The sequence below is a fragment of the Camelus bactrianus genome, chromosome X, assembly GCF_048773025.1.
Source record: "Camelus bactrianus isolate YW-2024 breed Bactrian camel chromosome X, ASM4877302v1, whole genome shotgun sequence".
Classification (NCBI taxonomy): domain Eukaryota; kingdom Metazoa; phylum Chordata; class Mammalia; order Artiodactyla; family Camelidae; genus Camelus; species Camelus bactrianus.
In genome coordinates, this window is record NC_133575.1 from 102,619,373 (window position 1) to 102,644,533 (window position 25,161).

The 25,161-nt window shown below is 41.1% G+C and overlaps 1 protein-coding gene across 1 annotated transcript in view; it reads right to left on the reverse strand.

The window, feature by feature from the left end:
- Positions 1 to 25,161, reverse strand: part of GPC4 (glypican 4) — a 100,772-nt gene that overhangs the window by 12,256 nt on the left and 63,355 nt on the right. The window contains exons 2-3 of the mRNA XM_074358839.1: positions 20,681 to 20,839; positions 7,524 to 7,915 (exon numbers count right to left, since the gene is read on the reverse strand). Of these exons, the coding sequence (XP_074214940.1) occupies positions 7,524 to 7,915; positions 20,681 to 20,839 (551 nt within the window). The remainder of the gene's footprint in view (positions 1 to 7,523; positions 7,916 to 20,680; positions 20,840 to 25,161) is intronic.

Consider the following 25,161-nt stretch of genomic DNA (forward strand, 5'->3'; position numbering starts at 1 on the left):
GCTCCCCAAGCCTTGGGTGACCACTCTCAGGGGACAGCGGTCAGGATGGGGAACCCAGAGTGCCAAGGACCAGCTCTACCTGCTGACTCTGGACGCCCCAGTGGACAAACAAAATGGCTGCCTCTCTTTTGGCATCTTCCAGGGCTTCTCCACAAGAAGCAAGGTAGGTTGGTAAAAGAGCCAAAGGAATACCACTGCCACAGGGAAGAAAAAGAACAACAGTATACAGGACTTTGATTCAAATTCTCTTGTGGAGTTTCTGGTGAAATCTAGCATCTCCTCAATCCAGTGGTGGATCTTGCTGTCACATCGTGATATACCAGGCCCTGTGGGAGCTCCGTTCCATGCTCTCAGTGGTCTTTCTACCTTACCAGGGGCAAACCTTTCACCCATCAACGAATGTTACAGTGGCCTAAGTCATATGTTGTTCTGGAGACTTACTAATTTTGAATATAAATTCAAGTTTATTCATATTCTACTCTCTTGTAACACTCAAAATCAATTCCTTCTCTCGAGTCCCGAAATAACTTTATCTACTGAAGTGATTTACTCCAGAAGACCCAAGACTGAGTGGTAGATCATGCCACATGGGGATCAATGAAAGGGGTAACCATACTCTAAAGTCTTCCTTTAATCCGCAGTTACGTATTGATTCTCAGTGGCATGGCATGACACTTAAAAGGATCAATCTGATTATTCCTTTGGGTCACAGCTGTTGACCAATGTTTGATATGTTTTCCTTTTATTTAGAAGGGTCTCTGTTGAGCCCAGATGCCAGTAACTTCCAGAAACCTTGGGGCTGGGCTACGAGTCAGGGTGGGGGTTAGTTATGATGGCTTTTACAAAATTCAGAATTTCCAGACTTCTCTTAGAGATTAAATCATTATTTCTCAAAATGATATTTAGAAAGAACAGGGGAAGGACAGCTGTATACTCCTCCCTTCCTCCTTTGAACCACTAACATAAAGAATAGATTAATGGCCTCAGAGAGAAAATGCTTATTTAGTTTCTATGGTTTCATGATCATGAAGGTCTTGAATGTCAACTCAACATTCAAGAGAAAAGCATTCTGCCCACATCAGAATTAACTTTCTACTGAGAGCTTTTACTGGATTTTATTGATTTATATGATATAGAGTACTTACTATGTGCCAGGCTCTGTTCTAAGTACTTTACATGTATTAACTCATTAAGCTTCAAACTAATTATTGGAGAGGAATGTCCTTTCATTTCACAGATGAGGAAGCAGAGGCCCAAAGAAATTAACGGACTCACACCAGATCTTACAATAAATGGCCAAGACTTGAACTCAGGCAGTTTGGTCCTAGAGCAGATAGATTCAATTTCCTTAACATGTACCCGGTTTCCTTTGAGTAACAGTCTGCCAAGAACCTTGAGGGCAGCACATGGGGCTGGTCCCTCTTCATAGCTCCGAGACCTAGCGCTGGGTGTCCTCACACAGTGAACCCTCAGCTATGAGGCTGAGTATTTTCTAGTGAGAATTTGCAGTTTTCAAATTTGTGGACCACATGAACGAGTTTTTATGCTGGAGGGCAAGTCAGGATGCAACTATTCTACATGGAACAATATTTGCCTGGACAGCTTGGATGAGATGACATATTGTTTAGTAAACAACAACTTCAGTAACTTAGGCAGTCAATGCTATGTCCTTAGAATGGCTCAAGATGCTATAGGGGTGAGAAAAAAATACATAAATCACTATCACTCACCAGCCCTAGTCACAAAGAATTCAAAAGCTCAACTAAACACTAGACCTGGAGAGAAGAGTTTACTTGAATGAAGCAGAAAATGATACATATTTTACAGAAGTTTTCACATTTTGAAAAAAAAAATGCAGGCCCTAAGTGTAGGAGAGATTATCTATTTCTACTAGAAAGTGGGATATTATTTATATAAGAAAACGGTTTTGACATTATTTATGAAGGACTAGAGATGGCTTGATTTGTTTACTTTGGGGGGCCAGTATGATAGAAAGGGAAGATCATGTGGACTCAATATTTCTGCAAAGTCCTTTTTCTGCAAAGACTCTCTTAATATAGATCGAGACTTTCTACCAAATAACCTGCATTTTCCAAACACCACATTAAAAACTACCGCACACAGCCTGAAAAAAAGGGCAACGCTGGAGAACTCTTCACGCAGCCTGGGTTTCATTTCAGTAATTCAGAACGAGCCTTAAGCCACATCACACAGTGATGGCAGGCAACAGGCGGCACTGAAGTTAAAAACACATTTCCTTTTAGTTTATTCCAGTTCCTAACATACATTCGCTGCAACCCTTTTTTCCCCCTTGCGCTGCCAATAGGACCTAACAAACAGAAAACGTCTAGATTTTATCTGTTGCTTGGTAACATAAGCACCCAATAAAAATAACAGGAAATCGTTCCCAAAATTATGGTAAAAGAGAGAGATAGGGCACTCAAACATCCCGGGGGATGTGAAGCATTTATTCAACAACTTCTGAACTAGGGCTGACTTTATCATGCACGCGCACAAGGAAAGAAGGCGGAGATTCCCTAATTCCCCAATAATAGAATTTTAAAGATATAAGGGAATATATAAAACAAGCTAGGATTTATTCAGGAATATTTGGAGCTACGTTGTAGATAAAACTGAAGCTGCATAAATGCTTGAAAATGTCTTGTTTTGTTTTAAATTAGACTCAGGTATGACCTAGAAGTCAAAGTATCACTGTATTGACCCCCTTGTAGAGGGCTCTATTATTGTTTTGAGAGTATGTAGTCTCCAGTTATTATGTCTTTGACACTTCCCACATTCCTTCCATCCCCATCTCCACCCTCACAACACATATATATGCATACGTACATATACATACATACACCCCACACCTCCCACCTTCCTGTTTGCAATTCTAGTCCTTAAGGTTCTGAGTCAAAAAGAATATTAAGGGTAGAATAGATATCTACACTTAAAAGCTTTTTGTATTGACCATTTAATAGACATTTACAATGATTTAGGGAAATGGCGAAATAATCTGTGTAGTACTCTTGTGGGTGTCAGGGCATTACGAATTAGACAGAAATGAAGGGGGAGCAATGGAAATCATTCTCAAGGCAGGACAGTCATTTAGACATCACAGTGCTAAGGCACCGATTTCTAATTATAGTCCCTGCAGTCTGGGGTGGGGTGTAGACATAGCCCCATTATGTCAGTGTTAATTGAAACCAAGAGAATGCAACTCTCTCTGGCAGAGGAGCTATTAATTTTCACGGTGCATGTAACCACTTGTGCATTTCTGAAAGACCACAACAGACTTCACCCTTCCAGGCAAAACTGCTGCCACACGCAGGTAAATAAGAAATGTATCATGAACCATGACAAGTAAAGATGGAATAAGTAATAGAAAGATGTGCAGCACCAGGGTATTCTGAAACCATCTGTTCCTAATTAAACGGACTTTTCTAAAGTTTGAACTGCAAGGCTCAGTGGGGTAAGCTGAAATCACTGGATGTCTGTGCCCAGAAAAACTGAAGCAAGGCAAGTATACTTCAACTAAGAAGTGACTTTCTCTTGAAGTTAAGCTTGCTGGTGCTAATGGCCTTTAAAAAGCTTAGTGATAATCAAACCATTACTCAACATATAACCGCAACCCTTTTGCTGCAAAAGTAAACTGGGAAAGCAGGGCATCCACTCACCAAGAGAAAGTGGGAACGTCTCTGAGTTAAGTAGGCAATAACTCACCCCAAGACCACAATGGTTTTCATATTTGACTTTAAAGACCTCTTTGTAGATGAAGAGGGTGAGGTGGTTCTCTTTAATTAGGAACTACAGTCTCCATCCTGAAAGGTCTTTTTCAGGCCCAGGGTAATTACTTAACCCTACTGGACACTGAAATAAGGAACATTTATTTCTTGTCCTGCTCTAGTTCCACCTGCAAACGACACGTGGACAACAGTTGGCAGGGGTGGGAATCCATATGAAAAAAAACACTGCTTGGGTCCCCAAACTGCTAGTTTATTTTATTAATCAAATGTAAATCTCTCAACAAGTTCAATTTGAAATATGTGATCCATAGTCAGGTCATTCATTGTCTTCCTCACACCACTGTCCCTTTTGTGCCCTAAATCAAAACCTCTGTTTAACTGGTAGTCATACTCCAACAACTACTGCAATGAGTATTTTTTCAAATGTGCAAGTATTCTTTTGCATGCTGCTAAAAAGAGACATTACGTAGATGACCGATTGTTACATAATTGGTGTTCTGGCACCTTTAGAAACTGATTTGATGTTTGAGTGTCTTATTATTATGTCATTTAGATATAACTCAACTTAGTCGAAGGGTTTGATTGCAAGTCAGTCCTGAAGTTGAGAAGAATCTCAGTAGTGAAGCAAAACATTATTTTTCGTAGTTTCCAATTACAAACACGACATTTAAAATACTCATACACTAACACTCTCCACTAAGCAACCACCAAGTAAAGGGAGCCCTATAGCTTGTATTCATTGTATTCTCATTTAATGATGCAAATATCTCTTAGGCGGATATGAGCATACAGGGAATATAGAATAGGGATCAACTGTCAAAAAATGTAGGGTCATATTTAGAGAGCAGCTTTCTCAAACAACTTGACAAAACTAAGGTACACAGAAATTTCTTGCTTGCTTTATAAAAATTCATACCAAAAGCAACATTGGAAATTGTGATGATTTCATTTTGGGTCACATACCCTTTACTGCATAGTAAGGAAGTACTGTCAATCTTCTTCATTTCTCGCAGTTGAATTCTGAGAACCATGTCAGGCAGAATGCAACATACAACTGCTTATTTCTCCCTATCTTGGGAGGGGGGTATTCTTGACATGGACTATGGCAAGCCTTCTATCCCTCTTAGACCCTGCAATGAATCTTCCAACCTGGAAGGAAGTCTCTAAAGGGCTTCCTTGTTTCAACCACCGCCTTCCCCCTCCCGTTAGGGGTTCTGGAATCTCAGTTCTCTAAAGGGGCCCCAACCTTGCCAAGTGAGGCTAACAGAAGGCAGGCTTGAGTCAGCCTGGTCTTTCTCAAAGGGAGGAGGGGATGCTTAAGTAAAGAAACTACCTTCAAACACTTGCAAAGAAAGGGATTTCGAGTCCTTGCCTTTCTTTTTGGCACCAGTGTGCATACATGTACACAAACACACAGATGTTCAAACCACACAGCAGAGCCTTTCTGCCTATTCAGCTAAGGATAAATGCGAGGAATTGTTGAAAGAGGGCAGATGTGTTAGGGGAACTATGTATGATGTAGTTAACTTTGATCTGGATTAACTGTGCACTGTTTAGGGACTCTGACATGAGCATCTCCAAGGTTAATCATGGTTGATGAGGCTGGCATCAGATTCAGGCATCAGATCCCTTAATTATTACTCCTTTAATTATAACCACCATCTCCCCACTTGCTCCCACCTGCCCCTCATACGCCAATAATTTTTTTTTTTTTTGCAGATTACAATGGAAATATCAGGAGGAAAAGGAGTGAACAAAACATGCTGTAAAGAATTGTTTCCTGATAGTTTATGGCCAGGAGCTGAATGAGAACAAACAAAACTGTAACAGTGAGTGCCACCAATCAGCTAATACTTCTATCAGCCAATTCTAACAGGAAACATCGAGAAGCACCTAATTTTCATAACACACACTTCTTTGGAATCTTTATCTTCATGCTGGTAAATATATGTTTCCTCTCTAACTAGGGTGACCATGAATCCTGGTCTGCCCAAGATAGTCCTGGTTGCTTATTAAAAAATAGTGGCACATATTGTGGGGATGATTGTTATTAAGCACTTCCTGGTTTGAGCAATAAATTACATGGTGACCCTAACTCTACATGAACTCTCTAACAGGCAATAAGATGGATACTTCAGTGTTGGCATCGCTGTCCAGATTTCCTCCAGGCCTGAAAACAACCTAAGCAGAAGGTGCTGTACTTATGTGTCTGGACTTTTTAGCAATGGACTCAAATTTGGCTTTTCCTTTGAGGACCTGATGGAACAGCACTAAGATCAGTCAGGCAAAGTTAACTTTGCTCCAGAATATTCTATTTCTTCACTGGTACTGAGTCACAGAAGGGTAGGCCTTTTCAAGAAGTTTACAAATTTCGTCTTTGGTGGGGTGGGGAGTGAAGGAGCCACAGAAACTTTTCCCCCTTGAAATCTTGCTCAAAACCCTACTAAAATACTGACTACTACATAAAAAATAAAGAAGTTTCTTCTATATAGCACAGGGAACTAACTATATTCAATATCTTGTAGTAACCTATAATGAAAAAGAATATGAAAATGAGTATATATTTGTATATATATGACTGAAACATTATGCTGCACACCAGAAATTGACACAACATTGTAAACTGACTATACTTCAATTAAAAAAATGGAAAAAAAGTAATAAAAAAATTCGGTAAACAAGGACCTACTGGGACCTCCTATAGCAGAGGGAACTATATTCAATTACTTATAATAAGCTATAATGGAAAAGAATCTGAAAATATATCTATATGTGTACAACTGAATTGCTTTGCTGTACACCTGAAACCAACACTGTAAATCAACTACACTTCAATAAAAAACAAAGTTAAAAAAAGCCCCTACTACATAAAAGTGAGAAAAGCCAAGCTTCTCCGGTGCAGCCAGGAGGTCAAGGCACAGATGAATGTCTCATCCACTAGAAGAACCTGTATCTCCCTTGCCCATCCTCAAGGAGGGCCCTGAAACACCTCCTTAGCTGGCTCAGAGAACTGAAGTCGGAAAACTACTGGTTTAGTCCAATTCCTTTCATTTACAAATGGGGAGAATGTGGTTCATTTCATCTGCTCTTTCCCACGTATTACAATTTGATTCTCTCTCCTGGTAATTCTGCAAGCAAAGCCCTTAGTCGAGAGCAGGTGGTCCACATTAATTGTCATAGAAAGCTCTGTCTTCTAAAGGGCCCTGAGCACACCTTATAACAAGGAAACAAATAGTTTTCTAGACTGTAACTAGCAGACTCAAACAGAGTCACTCAAAACAACCAAATGTGGAGCCTATCTGTATCTGTTTCTTTCTCCGGAGGAAAAGTAGAATAGGAGATGAAAAAAATATGGAGGTTTTTTTAAATTGAAGTATAGTCAGTTACAATGTGTCAATCTCTGGTGTACAGCATAATGTCCCAGTTGTGCATATACATATAATCATTGTCACATTAAAACATGGAGTTTTAAATCTATTTTTAAAATTCAGGTTCCAAAGTGAACATATATCCTGCTTCTAATAACTACCAAGGAAATCACTGAAAAGAATGATGGTGACATATGAAGATGTCCGTCACAGTTCTGTTTATAACCATATAATGTACACGCATCAAGACAAAGTGTAGGAGAGAAGAGAGGGGAAAGATAGAACAGAAAAGAAAGAGGACTGTTACTGAGGCAATGGAATTCTAATGATTTATCTCTCTCTGCCTCCCCGACTTTCTTTTAATATGAAACCAAACCAAACCAAAACACAGAATGCAAAGAGCGCTTACCACCGAGACTTTGCTCACTACATCTCTTGCCACTGCTAAGCCCTGAGCAAAAGTACGGGCTGCCACAAAAGCACGAGTAACCTGGAGCTTCAGCTTCCGAGGGACGTCTCCAAAGGGCTTCAGCTGCTCCGTGTACTTGCTCACGCATTCCAGATACTCATCTGTAAAGTGGTACTGGGAGTTCACCAGGCGGAACATCCGCTCCAGAAGGCGAGCCCAGAAGTCATTGAGCATTTCCTCCAGGTTCACATTTCCCACCACGTAGTAGCGCTTCAACTCTTCGAAGAGATCTTTAAATAGCTCAGAATTCTGCATGTATAAGCGGCCGTAAGTCTTCACAAACATGTCATTCAGGGATTTCTCCGCATTTTCAAGTAGTTCTTTGAAGAATTCTAAAAACAACCCCCCCAAAAAAGACAGAAAAAAGAAAGCGTTCTCAGTCATTAAATAATGGAGTGATTTTCACATACATTTGAAAACTGGGGAAAAAATCATGAAATTAAATTGGAAAACATGCTTGTTTCTGGGTAATTTGGCAGCTCTGATGGTTTGACAATGAAAGGAAACCTATGTCACAGAGTCACTTACATATGTGTCTATGTCTAAGAGAGGGGGGAAAAATGAAATTTTTAACCAGTGACTTCTCAGGAACCAATATAAAACTGTCTCCCCGTCCCTTCCCTGTTCCCTCTGTCCCTCTCTCCTTCAGTCACAAGGTAAAGAACTGGATAAAAACGAATGCCGAAAACACGAGGTTTCCCAGAACTTTTCACTACAAGAATCTGAACCGAAGTTATTAATGCCTTCTAATTGTAACCTGATCCCAGCACAGGTGTTCTCGGTGTTCTCCAAAGGTGCTGTTTTACTTAGACATGATTGTTTTTTCTTTTCTCCTCCTTACATCTACATGACATATCAGAAAACTGCTTGGGAAATGCTTGAGGCCAAGAAACGTGACGAAACACTCCCCACAATCAAGAAAATAAGTTCTCAGATGTTCCCTGTGACATTTGTACAAATTGGGGTGTCCAGAGTGACCTCGAGTTCCTAGAGGATTCATACGGTCACATCATGAGATTCTTTCCAGTCTCCCTTGAGAGAGAGAAATGAAATGAATAACAGATTCAACTATAGATTTGATGTATTTATCAGACAGCAAGGAAAAATAACTGGAAAAAAAAAAAAAAACAACACCTGTTTTTTCTTTCAGGTTTACTCTCCGGTCACCACATACTCACACAGACTAAATGTTTAAGACTTTAATCTCTTAAATACAAATGAGTTCGTCCTGAAGCTTTCCTCAGAAAGTTCAATGAAGAGAGGGGGGCTAACGGTATATCTGTAACATTAACCACTGTTCAAAAATCTATGTCTGATATAAAAATAAACACCTCAGGATACCGAGTTTGTAAGCAGGAAATGTAATAAATACCAAAGCAAAATATAAGGACCACAGCAGGAAAGCAACCACCTCGAAGTGAACAGGGAGCACAACAGAAACACGACCCCCCCCCCCCCGAAAGCCAGGACATCGGCCAGCCTGCTGAAATGCCGCAGCTCCACAGAACCATTCTCCTCTCACGCGGGGTGGGCAGATCAGAGGCTGGTAAGTCATTCCAAATAGTTTCTCAAAACCTGGACTGAATCCCCGAAGCTTGGGGCCGAAGTCCACGCGTAGTCCTCTGGGGTCCAGCTTTTGAAACGATGTGTTTTGTGTGCGTGTCTGTGTGTGTCTGAGGGAAGGCGCCCTCTCCTTTTCCTTTTGTTTACTTTTTCTTTTTCCTACCGTTTGCCTTTTATTTCCTGGCCTTTCTTCAGAGAAAGGGAAATTCCCATTACAACTGCACAGCCTGGCATTTGTACCCAAGTTCTCTCCCTGGAAGAAGACCAGAAAGTACACAAGGAGGCGAGGGGAACCACATGAAAAGAGTTGCGCAAATCAGGTACCTGGGAAGGCCTCGTAGTCTCTCCCAAATCCCAAGTGGTCCTAAGTGTGGTCCCACGTGACAGGCATGTACCAACATCAATCACCAGAACCCAAGCTCTTGGATCCCACCCTAAAATCTACTGGATCAGAAACCCTGGGGGTGGGGTCTAGCCATCTGGGACTCTGCTCTACCTGAAAGATTGAGAACCAAGACTCTAGCCAATGAAGCATCTCCCAGTTTACCTCTCACTAGCAACCAGCTAGTGAGATGGGCTGAATGTGAAGCATTCAGGGTAAGCGTTAATGTTTTAATTAAGGGAAAACAGATTTCCAACAAATCGGGTTTTTAAAAACCTGTGTTGCATTCTTTGGTGTCATTTCTTGAAGATATTTTGGGCATGAATTTCCTTGTGTAGAAGAGTGTCTGAACTAAGAGTCAAGATGCAGGTAGCACTTTTCTGGAATTCAAAGTTGGGGAGTCTCAGGGTGAGAAAAGACCTTAAATGTCACCTGGTCCACTTGCCACACCGCACTTGAATCACTGGCATCCTTGCCAGGCGGTGCTGGCTCCTCGAGGACATGAAAGAAGGAACACCAGGTTGTGTTATGACATGCCCAGTGTGTGGCCCAAATCGCTCACCCGTATTGGAAAAAGAAAGCCTGGTCACAGAGATGAACACGGAAGCCTTGCATCAATCCAGTGCTACTAATACTTTACCATCCAAAAGAGCAGATTCCGAAGGCAAACTTAGGTCCTTCCTATCTTGGATTTTTATTATATCACTCATAAAATTGGCACACATCATTGAGTATAGAAACGGGATGTTGAGAATTATTTGACTTGTGCTTTCATGACTCATTAAATAAGTAATTCTGAATACTCACTTGCATTTCTAATGAATGGCACCTACAGTTGTGCCGTTTTTAAGGATGGAGCCAGAGTGGCATGTCAAGCTTAGTTTTAATTGAAAATGTCTATGAAATGTCAGAGTTCATCCTTTAGGCTCGAAAGTCCTCCAGGTCAAAGAAACATAAAAAATTTTAAAAAAGAAAAGAAAAGAAAACATTCTTAGAGTTCTTCATTCAGGTCAAAAGCCTATGGGTTGGGTTTGGGTCTAGGTATATAAAATACAGCTACTTTGGAGTATAGGAGGAATGACCCAATGATCCAATGAAGAACAGGATGGATTTCAACTCCACATGCCCTCTATCCAATATTTCCATGGACCTTAGTTTATTTCCTGGGAATCAAGTTCTGTATAGGGAGGTTTTGTGTGTCTGTGTGTGTGTGTGATGTTAGCTTATATTTAAAGAGCTTAGCTTGGAGCTATATACGTACTAAATTCTAATTCATTTAATCATTCAGAAAATTAATTTCCTTTCCTTTATGTTTTAAAAGATTCTTTAACATGGCCATGTAAGTGGCAAATATAAAGATTCTTTGAGAGGATTATATATAGAAATTCTATAAAACTGATATAAGGAGTTTAAAATCTGATAATTCAATCTCTCCAAATGGCAATGCGATTTGACGAGTATGTACTGAGTGGGTGTTATGGGCTCAAATCAAAGCACACAGTTTTACCATATGTCTTACCTTTCTCCTATCCAATCCGAATGAAATGAAACTTTCTAGAAAGACCAATTTTCTCCATCTAATTCACCTTTACTATACCGCCACTTTCCACACACTTTGACAGTTTTATGAGTGAACCAGAGATTTTTAAAGCATCTATAAAACCCTTAATCCTTCATTTCCGAAAGCAAGTTTTTAAATATTCATCTATTTCACCTACAGAAGTCAACAGAACAAAAGTCAAGGGATCTAAAAAACTCCAACTCATTTCTCCTTAGACTTGTCCTTGCTGGCCCTGTTAAATGGGACTATTCTACCTCTGCTTCTTGCCTCAGAGGCCTTTTAAGGATGGCAGACATAATTTAAATTCTAAAATCCATATCACTGAGATACAGTATCAACCGAAGCATAGTAATTGGCTGTAAGGGAAAAAAAAAAAAAGGTTGGGGGGGGGGGAGGACCTTTTGCATCTGTTCCTCTTATCAAAGGCACAGCTCTGATATGTTTTTGTGTAATTCCTTCACATCCCCATGCCCCTTTTTCCTCCCATGACATTCCCCTCTACAATGGAGAACAGAACACAAATGAGACATTCAAGACCTGGTCTCCAGCCACCAATCGCAACTTCATTAATCAATGCTCATCTCCACTTTTTGCCCCATTATTCAGAACTCAGATTCAGACCATAACTGCTGAAGAAAAACTGTGTAGGCCTGACACATCTAGCAATCATCCCTAAATAAACATTACGCCTGAAGCCAATGATAAGACACTTGATGGCTAAGAGAGAAGCGGCCAGCTGCGGTGTAAACCAGAGCTCCCCAACGATCAGAAGCTGAGTTAATTGGAAATTAGATCTCCCTTGCAGCAACTGCCTGTATTCATGAAAACTGCTGCTCAGGGAGTCTGTTTTAAGTTGACGCTATTGGTGTCTTGAAAGAAGAGTCAGAGAGGAGACAGTTGATGAGCATTTGAAATATGGTGTCTGTGATCAGGATTTACTTCTTCAATTTTCAGTTTGGGGGCTTAAGGATTTATGTTTAATAGGATCGAGCAACCCGGTGCTACTGCTAGGGCTCATGAACAATCACTGAACATAGGAATGGAAATAGACACCGTAACACACCAGGATCTAAGTGACACAGCATGACACAGTGGGAAAAGCATGGGATGTCTCATTTATGAGCTGGGTGACCTTGACTGGCCAGAAGATGTGAGACTCTGTTGCTCCATCCATTAAATGGGGCTACTACTGCTCACCTCATATGAATAATGCCTGGCACTCAACAAATGCCCAATAAATGGACACTATTCATAATATGTGAGATGTTATTGCCACCTTCAGAGCTTCTTTAGGTCTACAGTCATTAAAAAAAAAAAATCTTCCAAGGCTGGTTTTTATCTTTCCTGGCAGAGTCATATATTATCCATCTGGGGGAACATAAATTAGGCCCAAGCTGCTGGAGATTGGGTAAGAAGACCCGAGACCCGAGGCCTTATAAACCTGGGAGCAGTTTATCCAAAGGAAATAGTCCATGGAGCTAACTTCCAAGGCCGTGAAATGTCCCAGACATCTACGAGGGTGGAGCGACCCCTGAGTGAAAACCATGAAATAGAGAAACCTCAAGCCAGGGAAGAGATTTTACATGATATTAAAGGAGAGTATCATACACAGCACATGTATTTAAAAAGATCAAGGCAAAGAATTAGGGAAAGGAAAATTAAGAATTAAGCCGCAGGGCACTGCCCTGCCCTCGCCCTGTGTTTCATGGACATACTACCTTCTTCGCCAGAAGTCAGCTCAGTGCAAGGTTTGAGCTAAGAGACAGGGAGACAGCGAGTATTTTCCAGCGCTAAAATGTGATCATTCTTAATGTCAGTAGTACCAATTTAACATGGGAAAAAACTAGAGTGAAAAGGCAAAACTTTTCCATATAAAAGTTTTCTATGTAAATATCCTGTCTTTTAAAAAAAGAACACCATGTACTTCTGGACCTTCTTTTCCCAGCCACTTGTCTTGCATCAAATAAACATTCAAAATTCTTGAAACAGGTCAAAAAGGCCCTCAGTTCTGCTATTAAATGCCATTAGTTACTGCTTTATAAACAATCGACCGGCTATTGATTAATGAGCTAGAATGCATTCTAGAATTGACCTGTGACCTGAAGAGATTGGGAGCCCTTTCTATTCAGTCCATTTGCTTGGTGCTATAAATTACCACCTTGTATTTATATTATTAGGAAGCTGCCTTTTACATATAAAGATTCATTTCCTCTTTACTGTAAAGGCTGTATTTCACAGCCCTGGGGTGGCGTGCAAATGTTCAATTACCACATCAACAAAATTCCTAACAAAGAAGCCTCCTTGCAAATGCTACAAATCATACTTCTCACACTGTTAAAACTCTGTTAAGAGTTATACCCATCCATTCTCTCACCCCAGATCAAGAATTTGATGAAGAACAGCTCACAGAAACATCTACAGATGTAAGGAGAAAAGGAAATTTAAGCAAGCCTCTAACTGACCGAAACCAAACCGCAACTTTGGTTTATGACTACCTCCTCCTCGGGTCTCAGATTTTGGGTAAAGTCTGTGTAAGTTTTGAACAGGCACTTTCCTCTAGCTTGGCAAAATCTCACTCCTCGGGAGTGCCTGCTGGGGCACCATGTTTTAAAAGGGCATGTACTTGACTGATGTTCGTCAAATGTAGCACAACAATAGACCTCTCCTAGGACGACAGGCGTGGCACTTACTAGGGGCTGTTAACATATGAAAAAGGGCTCGGGACCCGGCCAAAGTAGGAGCAGCCCTTTCTTCCCAAGGTTACTTTTATTAGTTAATTCATTTTCAATGCAAAAGCTCCTCATGTTTCTCCCTGCGAACATGGCCAGGGACACTGGCTCAGGACTGGAAGGTCCCTTCCACTGGACCTCATTCCATTTCTACTAACTCCCAACACCAGCTAGCTAAGTCACTTGAAGCACATCTGCACCCCTTCTCATTGGAAAGTGCCCAGACGGATGGGGGCTTGGGTGAGTAAGCAATGGGGGGTGGGGAGGGCCATCCCAAGTGTTCCACAAACTAACCCCTCAGTGGATCTATGATATAGCCTCATATACCAACCTTACAGTGCAGCCTCTCTGCTCATGATCTAATAGCAAGAGAAAAATCAGGACACAAAACAGCATCATCAGTTATGATTCCAATTTGTACGTATGGAGTATGTGTTATCTACCTGAACCAAAAAAAGGTGAGGTAAATACAATGGTGATGGTTGGGTGTTGGAGACCCGGCATGATTATTTTTTCAATATGCTTCTCAATTTTTGTTCATGCCAATTTTTCAGTGATATTTTATAATCAGAAAAATAATATACCTCATGTTTTCAAAATTGACTTATTTCCCTTTTATTCTATTCATTCAACTGAAATGCTGGAGGCTTTGATGCACTTTTCTACCTCTTCCAAATTGTCTGCAGTGAGCACTGTGATACTTACAAAAAATCAAAAAAACAAAAACACCAAACGTAAACCACCACCAAAGCAGTTCTTACATTTTTCATAAAGATACATTTTTTTCCTATTAAGTCTTCCTTTCAAATTGTAGTAACTTGAAAAATATGGAAAGGTATGAATCCAAACTACCCAGAATCCCATGATTAAGAGAGAACAACGAAGCTTTACTGAATTTCTTTCCAGTCTTTTTCTATTAAGATAGATATTGTCACATGGTTGAGATCATACTGTATTTATACTCTGTTTTCATGTACCACTGTACGGTTAGCTTTTCCTATATGACTAAGGTGTTTGGAAACATTTTTAACAATCGCCTACTATATCACCATATGGACCGATCATAAGGTAATCAATCATGAGGCATTTAGGCTGATTTCCTATTGTAGATTCTTATACATAATGCTGAGATGAACATCCCAGTACATAAATCTGTATGCAGATCTCTTTCCTTGAGAAAGAAAGGTACCTAGGACTAGAACTATTGAATCAAAGGGTATGAACCTATTCCAAACTTCAGATACATTGCCAAACGGACCTCCAGAAAAGGTGTGCTGAGGCAGCACCCTCCCCCTGCTGAAGTCATAGTTATTACAAGAGTTTTGACTGCTCTGCCAACCCTTTCAAGAGAGGGGGTGATGGAGATGGGCCAGGATGATGACCAAGGAAGGCCTGAACGGCTTGGGAATTCTCTCAGTCTATCAGTTGGAGTCCCGGCTAGATCAAGTAAGCCCTTTTGTTTGCCTGGACAGGCAGGAGCACGGAAAAGGGTGAGCAGAAGTGATGAACAAGGCTCTAAACCGCCAGGCTCAAAGCGCAACACGCCAACACAGTAGATAAAGGCAGTTCAGCTGAAGCTCTTCCATGTGTTTACTCGCCTCCAAGCAGATCGCCTGCTTCCTGCTGACACCTGGCCTTCTTCTGAAGTCCAAGTGAAGAGCAGGGGCCAACAGTGAACGTGCTCCGGGCTCCCTGGGGCCCTCACAAGCATCTTCAGTCCGATGAGCTAGCCCGCGCCAGAGCCACAACCGGTCACACTTGAGGTAACAACTTAAACGGCAGAAAACCATCAATACAGCCATGCATGTGTGTAGTCTGAGCTCTCGATTTGATTCCAGTAAGCTGGCGGGGGCTCACTCTCATCGTTTCATAGAGAGATTATCAAAGAATTACCCAAAATATCCAGCATTTTCATCTCCTTTTCATGGAAAAAAAAAGCAGGAAATGAAACTGTAAAACACAGACTAGCCACACTTTCCAACCAAATCGAAGACCCGTGGTATGATCTGGAAGGAACACTGCATTTGCGGGAAGGCCAGAGGCCTCGTGGCTTTCTCTGTACTGTCGTGGCTACTCATTCTGCCTACTTGCTGAGCTATAGAAGGTTTTTTTTTTTTAAAAGCAACAAATTTTACAAAGATGTCTTAATGAATGAAATCTGAGGTAAGGGTCAAAATCAATCCTCTGTTATATGTATTTTATACATTTCTATGACACATTTATTTTGAGGATGTTTAAGACTTTTTTTTTTAATGTTAAAAAACCTCCCAGGAGTTCATTAGTAAGTCAGTCTAGCCATGCAAAGGACAATAATAAAAGCATGTAGTTGAAAAATACTTACGGGCAGGGGTCAGGAAAATTCCAGAAATTTCAGCTTAGCTAATGGCCATGAAGCTTAGTTGGCTCTATTTGTCTTTCATAGGCACGTGAATTCTAATGCTTTCAATTCACTGAGCATCCACACTGGTTTCCCTACTGGCCTAATAAAGTAATGGTCAGGATGAACCGTGGAAAAGTTTTAGTCAGTGATTAAAACACAGATTTGGCTACATCTGAAGAGTGGCCACCCTTCCCTTAAGCTCTCAAACCCCCTTGTTTTCTATCATTTCACAAAGGCAGGGCATGAAGCACTCTTCAGAAAGATGGGACAGACAATTATTTCTTTTATGTGCGTTTTAAGCTAATTCAGAACATTTCTACTATTATTCGAGTTAACAAGCTTCGGGCTCATGGGAGGGTTTTCAAAGACCTGGGGAAAGTAGCGGAGAGTTAAGAAATGATAGAAGGGAAATAGAGGGTACCATGCAGACGGCTAATTAACATCTTGTAAGACCTTTCACTGAAGCAGCTGGTCTAGTCACATGTTTAGAAGATTCACAGAATTTGTAGAATTGAAAGGGTCTTTACAGAGCATCAAGCTCAACCCCTTCATTTTATGGATGGGAAAACTGAGACCAGTTAATTGCCCCAGGTCACACTGGGTTCACAGCAGAACCAGGCTGACAATTCCGTGGACTCTGCCTCCTGCCCAAAGTTGCTACATTTGCTCCCTAAACCGCAAATTAAAAGTTTTCCCAACGGACAGGCATCAGACAACATCTTTATCCTTAAATTTTCTTTTAAAATGCAAAATATCTGGCAAATAATTTGATTCGGGGAGTCTGTAGGCAATAATACACCTTTGTAGTTGTTAACATCATTTTCACTGTGTAATTCAGAACTATAACTCGGCACCTCTAATCTTCTTAATCTATTTGCGTTGTTTGATTTAGCTATGCTTCTTTCAAAAACAACTAGCCTCTCACAAAATGCGACATTTTGGGGTGGGTCTTTATGTTGTGGTCCCCAAACACGGATTATGCCCCACTTCCATTATTTCTATTCCCTTTGCCAAGCAAGTCTTTCAAAGCCCCCTGAAGTAAGTATCTGATTAGCACATTCATGAGACAACGGATTCAGCTATGTTAATTAGCAGCTCTACTTCAAAAAAAAAAAAAAAAAAAAAAAAAAAGAAAAAAGAAAAAGAAAAAGAAAAGAAAAGAAAGAAAAGAAAAAAGAAAAATTCCCAAAACTGGCCAAGAGGGGGAGCAGCTAGCACTGTCACTACCATTTTCTGGCTGTCTGTCTCTAGCCTAGAATGGGAGATTTCTGGTATTGAATATTCTAAGGTAAAGAGTAGATAAAGATTATAGTGTAGGAAAATAAAGAGGTGAGTCCTTAAACTCAGGGGTACAGGTTTAAAATATGGGACTTCTGAGATTGGGGGAGCAGGGGAGGGACGTGCTGCTTAAAGTTCTTCTGTAGGTCAGCCAGGTCTGAAAACATACGCACGCATGCAGCTTACAACTTAAAAACCGCCTTATACACTGTATATTCTCTTTGTATGTGCAAGCAGTAAAAAGTCAAACATGCAGAACAAAAATGGACTTAGAAACAAGGGGACTACGGAGCAGAGCTGGTGTTCAAACTCTGACCACAGCTCAGTGCGGCCGCATAATAGGATGATTTCTACTTAAAGGAAAGCTAATCCCCTAAAAGCCTCTAAACCTTACTTTTATCTGCAAGTTTATAAAAAAAAAAAAGTGTTCCTGCCTTAGAAAGAAGGGGTATCTCATAAACATGACTGAAGTTTTGATGACCGAGGAAGTTGCTTGAGGTCAGCAGCACCACTTCACGTGTATACGGTTAAGCCTGGGGACAGCCGAAGATGTTCCTCTGAGGTTGTCTGATCGCCTATGTCCCCACGTGTCCCTTGCTATCTCCTCAGTCCTCATCCCCAGCCTTCTTTGGGCCACCTTGCTGCCCCTATTTTGGGTCTTCAGGTGCCATCTTGGTACTCTGCCAACCAACTTCCTCTCTTCCATTCACATCAGTAACCCAGGGTTTGGCTTTTACAAAGGCTTGGACAATTCTTCGATCAAAGCATCCCCACTCTGGATTTCTGAGAACCACCACAGCCCCTATACCATTTCACTTAACATCCTCTCTAGGCCTTGTGCAGTATTGGCAGGTCATAGTTGCCAACCTTAAAAAAAAAAAAATCAATAAATTCAGCACCCACTGGAGAACTATGGTTTGTTGGACACCAGTCAACTTAAGTTTTACCATATAAAGCAGTTCATTGTCTCTGAAAACCTGACTTGGAGGAAATACACAAAGTATCCCAGTTCTGTTCTGAGCTCCAGACCAAAGACATCTCAGCTACTACTCCTTCAAAAAAAATTTCAGTCTATGCTCACTACCTGTCTTGTCAATGCCATATTTTAATTTGAAGTCAGAAGAAACAAACTGGAGTTTCGTAACCCTTTTTCATGACCAGTTTTCAAACTGATAAAGAAACAGTGTTAAACAGATTTATTGAATGTGAAGCCTGGTAGGGGAGGGCAAAGGAAATTTTTTCAGTCCTTTTCAAAAAAAACATATGTTAACACTTACTGATAAACTTTCTCTGTATGGTTTTTTAAAAACTACACATTGCAGTCATACAAGAAGGACTATAAAACCATGGGGAAAGAGAAGGAGAAAGAACAGAAAGTCACTCACGTCTATGGACTCCACACCAGGAGGAGACACGTCTAACAAGAAATGGGGTGGCTTGGAGGTGGTGACCTTGGAACTAGCCTTATCTTCACTCCATCATGCTACCAATAGGCTAGCCATTTCCAAAGAGCTGCAGCAAATTTTTCCTTCTAAATGCCATTACCAAACCCCCAAGTGGTAATTTTTCAGTACCTGCTTCTGAAGTTTTCAAAGATGACCATCTGATTATCTTTCTAAGTTTTCTCCTCAAAGAAAAGAAACTGCTTCAGCTACCATCTTGGATGAGAAAGGCCATAGTCCAAAGAACAATACCATTCTTTCCAGTAATCATCCTGATAATTTAGTGGCCACGAGACAGAGGTGGTCTGATGGTGTCTTTTGCCAATAACACTCATCTTCACGTGGTGTTAACATATTGTTAAATATTCTTCACTGTTACAGCCTGTGCGTTGGGGAAGTATGGGATAATAAACAGGACTTCTAGATACATAAGTTACTTCCATCCATCCAGGGAAAGGAGATAAAATTAAGACTAACACAACTTTGCATACACAGTGTTGGGGGAAAATAGCACAATAAATGGCACAGGACACAAACATTTTAGTTTGACTACATTACAAATGAAATTATGCTTTCGTCGTCTGGCCTAGGAACCTACCCATGCTTATTAAATCAGTTATAAGTTTCAAATAACAAATCTCAAAGCTAACATTGGAAATACAACCTGTTCTTTAGCTAGGGACTGCCTTATCAGCTCTATCAAATCTAATTTAGTCCAACTTTTCACCATGGTAATGAGCCCTTTGCAGAAAGACTCAAAGACATTTCACATCTCGCGAATTTGCCTTGTACGTCTTCCCCACACAGAATGTCAAGAAAAGCACGCTTCAAAGGTACTATGTAATTAGAATGGCCTTTAAGACAGGCACAAAGGAAATCATTCCTATTAAAATTAAATCTACTTCATAACAATCTTCAAACTGAGTGAACAGCACCAGGAAAAAAAAAAAAAAGACTCAGAGGTGTTTTGGACCACAGATTCCAGTTTTTAAAGTCTGTTATCTGTTACTTGGCTTCAGGGATGCCTGAAGTGCCTCTCACTTGGCTCACGCTGGCTATGTCATCACTCTGAAAAGAGAGTGTGCGTGAAAAGAGAGAATCCGTGTTTGGCACCGGGGATTGAATTGGATTTGGTCGTGGCCTTCCAAGGATGGACTCAAATGAGGCTGGGGCTGGGGCCCAGCTTCAGGAAGACTCCACAGGGTAGGTGCTACTTCTGGGTCCATGCTGCATGGAAACTCAAGAACTGAGCTTTAATCCTGCCTGTGTTCTACAGAGCTTCAAGAAATTTGGATTGTCTTTGGGGGATCCATTTTGAAACTGCATTTGAAGTCCAGCATGTGCCGAATCTCTATGATGAGTCTAAGTTTTTAGAGGCCTGCTTTTTATTAGGGAGATTTTTTCTTAAGTGACTTGCGTCAACAACACTATTCTGTGTTCACCCAAGAAAATAAATGAAAGCATTTAAATTAAACTTCTTTAATCTATTTTTTGGCTCCTGGTGACCATATTTCCATAATGGCTACCATACCATACAGATCCTCGTGGATCTGGAAGGATTCTAGCAATAAAGCTGGAAGGCTAACTTGCCCCTGGGATCCAACAAGGAGAAGATCTTGGGAGAAAACTTAAGCGCAGAGAGAAGAAAGGAGCGATCATCAGTGACTTCACTGTCAGCTAATAAATGTGACTTGACTCAAAGGTATAAAACAAATTCAAGAGCAAAGCAAATATGTAAGCTGACCAGGGTTCCAATACATACCATCAAACTTCTTATAACGGGAAGCAAAGACAGCTTGCAAATGATTGCACTGTTCGCTGACCACACTTTTGAAATCATCTTTACTTTGCAGGCTGTACTTCTCCTCCATCTCTTGAGAGCAGCAGGTATAATCCTGGGGACAGATCTTCAGATGATCACCTGGAAGATAAAATGTAGGCCAATCAGTCTCCATCATCACTCATCAAGTCCAAGAGGGATGAGTTTGATTTAGGTGCACATGCTTGGCTTTATTTCTGTCCATGAGATTCCTGCGAAGGCCCAGGCCTCGTGTGTACCAGAATAGTTTCATTAAGCTAAAACTATTGAGGCCCTTCTTGGAAAAATAAAATAAAGCCACCTCCATGAGATAAAAGAACCTTCCAATGAGGAAGATTACAGCAGAGGAAAATCCGTGTGGCCAGTAAAGGGAGTATCATTCAATATCAACCCAAGACTCTCATAAATTCTTTGACAGTGGATGCTAACTGCTATGCATGTCGCGTAAATGAGGCATTGTTCGGCTAGCGTGGGGGGCTCACACTCAGAGGGGGCATCCTTAATGAAGAAGAGTTTATAAAATATGTGGCAACAACCAAAAACTGAGCAAATACATGAGGAGCAGATGTGGGAAAGCAAAGGGATACGTGCATTTTAAGGGGTTGTCAGCCAAGAGGAAACAATGACGTTCACACTGGGTCACAAAGGGTGATGTTCAATGATTCTCAGTTTTAAGATTTTTCTCAGGGGTGGGGTACATATAGCACAGAAGCAGAGTGCGAGCTTAGCATGCGCACGAGATTATGGGTTCAATCCCCAGTACCTCCATTAAAAATACAAACAAACCTAATTACCTCTCCTCCACCAAAATTTTTCTAATTAAATTAAAAACAAAAAGACTCTCTTGTCCAGTGTCTTATGTACAGATGTTAGACACTATAGTATTGACCCTATGATTGTGTGTGGCGTCGCCACTCATCCCAGTATAGACTAATGGCTTCCAGTAGATGTAATCTTTATGTAGTGATGGAGCCTTAAGGGTCAAGACAAATGTCAAAGACACATTCACCCCGCAGCAGTTCAAAGCACAAACTATTTCCCTCCCCTACACCAACTATATACAGTCTGGATGTGTGAGTTTGGACAGCTTCTTTTTATAAATCCTGAACTTCACCCATGCCCTGTTCCTCCCGTCACAGAACAAAAATTGTGCTTGGAACAGACCATATCTCTCCCTTACAGTGACCAAGAGACATGATGCCCTCAAAAAATCAGCCCCACTGGGTAACATCACTTCAGCCACTCCAACAGTGATAGGTGCAGTACAGGTGCCCTTGGATAATTTTGTACAGATGTTCACAAGGATTCAGCTTCACTGTTCCTTCTGCTATTGCTGTGCATGCTCCATGTGAGACAAAGGGGGTCTACAAAGAACCAAGACCTCAGGAACTCAGGATGGAGTATACTGAAGACATAGGAGCCTCAGTGGTAAACGTGTACAGTAGGTCAAGGGAAGAAGAACGAAGAGCAAATCCTTTTTAACAACACTAGTCATGGGAATGAAATGGGTCGTGAGCTGGCCACTGCTGTTTCTTGGCTGTGTGTGCTTATAGGAAATAAGTCTCCCCCTCAGCTAGATACCAAAGTAGCTTTGGGGAGGGGGCATATTTCAGATGACATTGTATTGACGCTGTATTTGACTAACACTAGGGTTGTCAACAGCACATATGCGAATAATTATATAACATATATATTCCTGATCACTCTTCCTTCTTGGCCTATTAAAAAGTAGGGAAGAGTGTTACTGCCAGACAAAAACCGGGTATGCAGCATTAAAGGACTATTTCAAGAAGAGAAGGGAAACAATCTTCAAATAACTTCCTCACCCAGAAACCGCTAAAAGCTTCTTTTGGCATTTCTGAAACCCTTGGTCAACAGATAATTCTAACAAAAAAAGGTGGGGGGGGGGGGGCGCAGCACGCCTTGTATGAAAAAGTTTAGAGCTGTGAGCTTGCAGACTATCTTAGATCTCATTAGTGAAAGAAGAAGGTTTGCTTGCTAAGGCTCCGTTTTCTGGAAACACCTTTGTTACAACCAAAAACAAAACCGCCTCTTCACTGGCTTAACAAGTTCACAGCAGCTGCTGGTATTGGGACAGATAATTAATGGAGACATAGCCAGTCGTCGGCTGGTTTCAGGGCTGAGTGTCTCCCCCAACACAATCTTACTTAACACAAAATCATACAAAGGACCCCACTAGTACAGTCTTTGCTGTCGCTGTATAAATCGTCCGTATCACACACACCCCCCACACAGAAAATTAACTGAAATGCTCCAAATGACAACTTAGGACATACAGAACCATGTAAGTGAATTACAGAAAAGCTGCAGCTGCTTTTTAAAACTGTCACAGGCTAAAATTCATCACAGGCCGGTGAATTCCAAGTCCCTCCAAAGACCTAGCTGCAGTATGTATTGAATTCCCATGGCAGAACAGTTCACGAATCTGGGGGGAAAAATCTATGTTCACCTGGTCTTAACAAGATTTACACATATAATAAACTAAAGGGTCACTTATTGGATCCTATCAAAATAGGCTTCTAGGACCAAGGAAAAGCACCCCTTTTTCCCACCTCTAATGTACACACACACACACATCCACAGCCTAAAGCCAGAAAATTCAAAGACAGCAGGAGAGGATAATTTTCTACATTTAAGAAGACGCCACAAGGGGCCCTCTGCACAACCTTAAGGGGATCTGCTTATATCTGAACATTGGAGTACATTTTTGTTTTGGCAATACCTAATAAAAAAGAGTCTACTTTCATTTTAGAGAGATCTTTCCAGGAAGACTTTGTCTAATGACAAAAGGCTTGCCTGTGTAAAAGATGACAAGAGGGTAGCTCCTTGGCTAATGTTTCTGCTGGCAGAGCCATCCTCCCCTCAGGACAGACAAGCCCACTTCAGTGGGCCACTTTTACCCATATAGGCCTTGAATGTACCACAAAATTTCTGCATTTCTAAAAAGCGTTACTTGCAAACGTAATATGACATTCTTGCCAAAAGCCCTACCTGACACACATGTCCAAGACACATTTGTGAATTCAATCCCCAGCCACACTTAGGCTACTGGGGATTCAGTGCCATAACCAGTTTCTGCAGATGAGAAGGACAAAAAGGGAAAGGGGGACAGGTCTCGGAACATTTGAAAATGAAACTAGAGCTCTGCACTCTGGGAAGAACTCAAGCTACTCAAATTCACTTGATTTTAAAACCTTTAATATTTCTACTTTAACCCCAGAAGCCGTTTCTATTAGGAGCCAGGGCTACGTAGCTATGGAAAGACATTCTGTCTTGTCTGTTGGAGACTGCTTCTAAAATGCTACGTGTCAATGGGAAGTGCTTTTTCTTTCTGGAGATCTCCGTTCTGTACCTGGTGTTCCCATATACTTCTCATCTAAGAAGGATATCTCAAGTTTTTCTTTAGGCTGAAAGAACTGAGCTCAGGGACAACAGAATCCAATGTGGGACAGGTAGACGAAAGCCACTGCGGGGGGTGGAGAGCAGGGGGCACATTTTTTTTAAGGGTCCTAGGTGATTCCAATACACACCATTCCTGAAGATTTATAACATGAAAGGCTTAAGCATTAGAGCCACAGAAGAGCTGAGAATCATAGTTAATCCGACAGCTCAAGTCAACAGTAGCTTATGATCTAGGACTATCATCTGTCTCCTCTCCTTCCTTAAGTCAACCTCCTGCTTCCATGACCCTTGCTCTGGAATGCCTCCTCTCCATGTACCTCTTCTAGTCCCTGAGCTCTCCCATCTGCTTTCCACTCTCTTTACTCTACTCATACCGTCCTCTCTCACCCCACTCCACCTCTTTTAACTGCACATAACATGAAACCAAAGGACTCTTTATTTGTTACACTGGTTGAGAGCTCCCTGTTCTTAATTTTAAAAGCAGGTGAATTGACGGCTTTATGGATTTCTAAGGAAGCACCTAAATTAAGTTGCTTTTTGTACATGGCCCTTGATTAGGTTTTTGCTTTGTGGGTCAGTGGCCCTCAAAAGAATAAAGGTCCTTTAGCCTTGTCCTCGGAGGCTTGGAGGAGACTCAACGAAGCGTGCTTTTAAAGCTTAACTCTATGGCATTAAAAACAAACAACAACAACAAAAAAATCACTCGAAAGAGCCAAACTTTGTTCAATCACACCAGCTCTATGTAATTTCTTTAGTCTTAATATCAATGCCTTACTTTTCAAAGTGAACAAAGACAATCACAATAAATTACTGCTCAATCCTGCCGGGTGTGTACTGGCCTTTTTTTTTTCTCTTAAGCACTTCAAATTAATGGTTAAAGCAGCAAGCATTGAATATGAGGAAACTCTTCCATCCTTTAACAGGGCTCTGAGAACTGGGCGTTCTCATTTTATTTCATTTACTCCTCTCACCAAAGGCTGGCTCTGATGTACAAACACTGT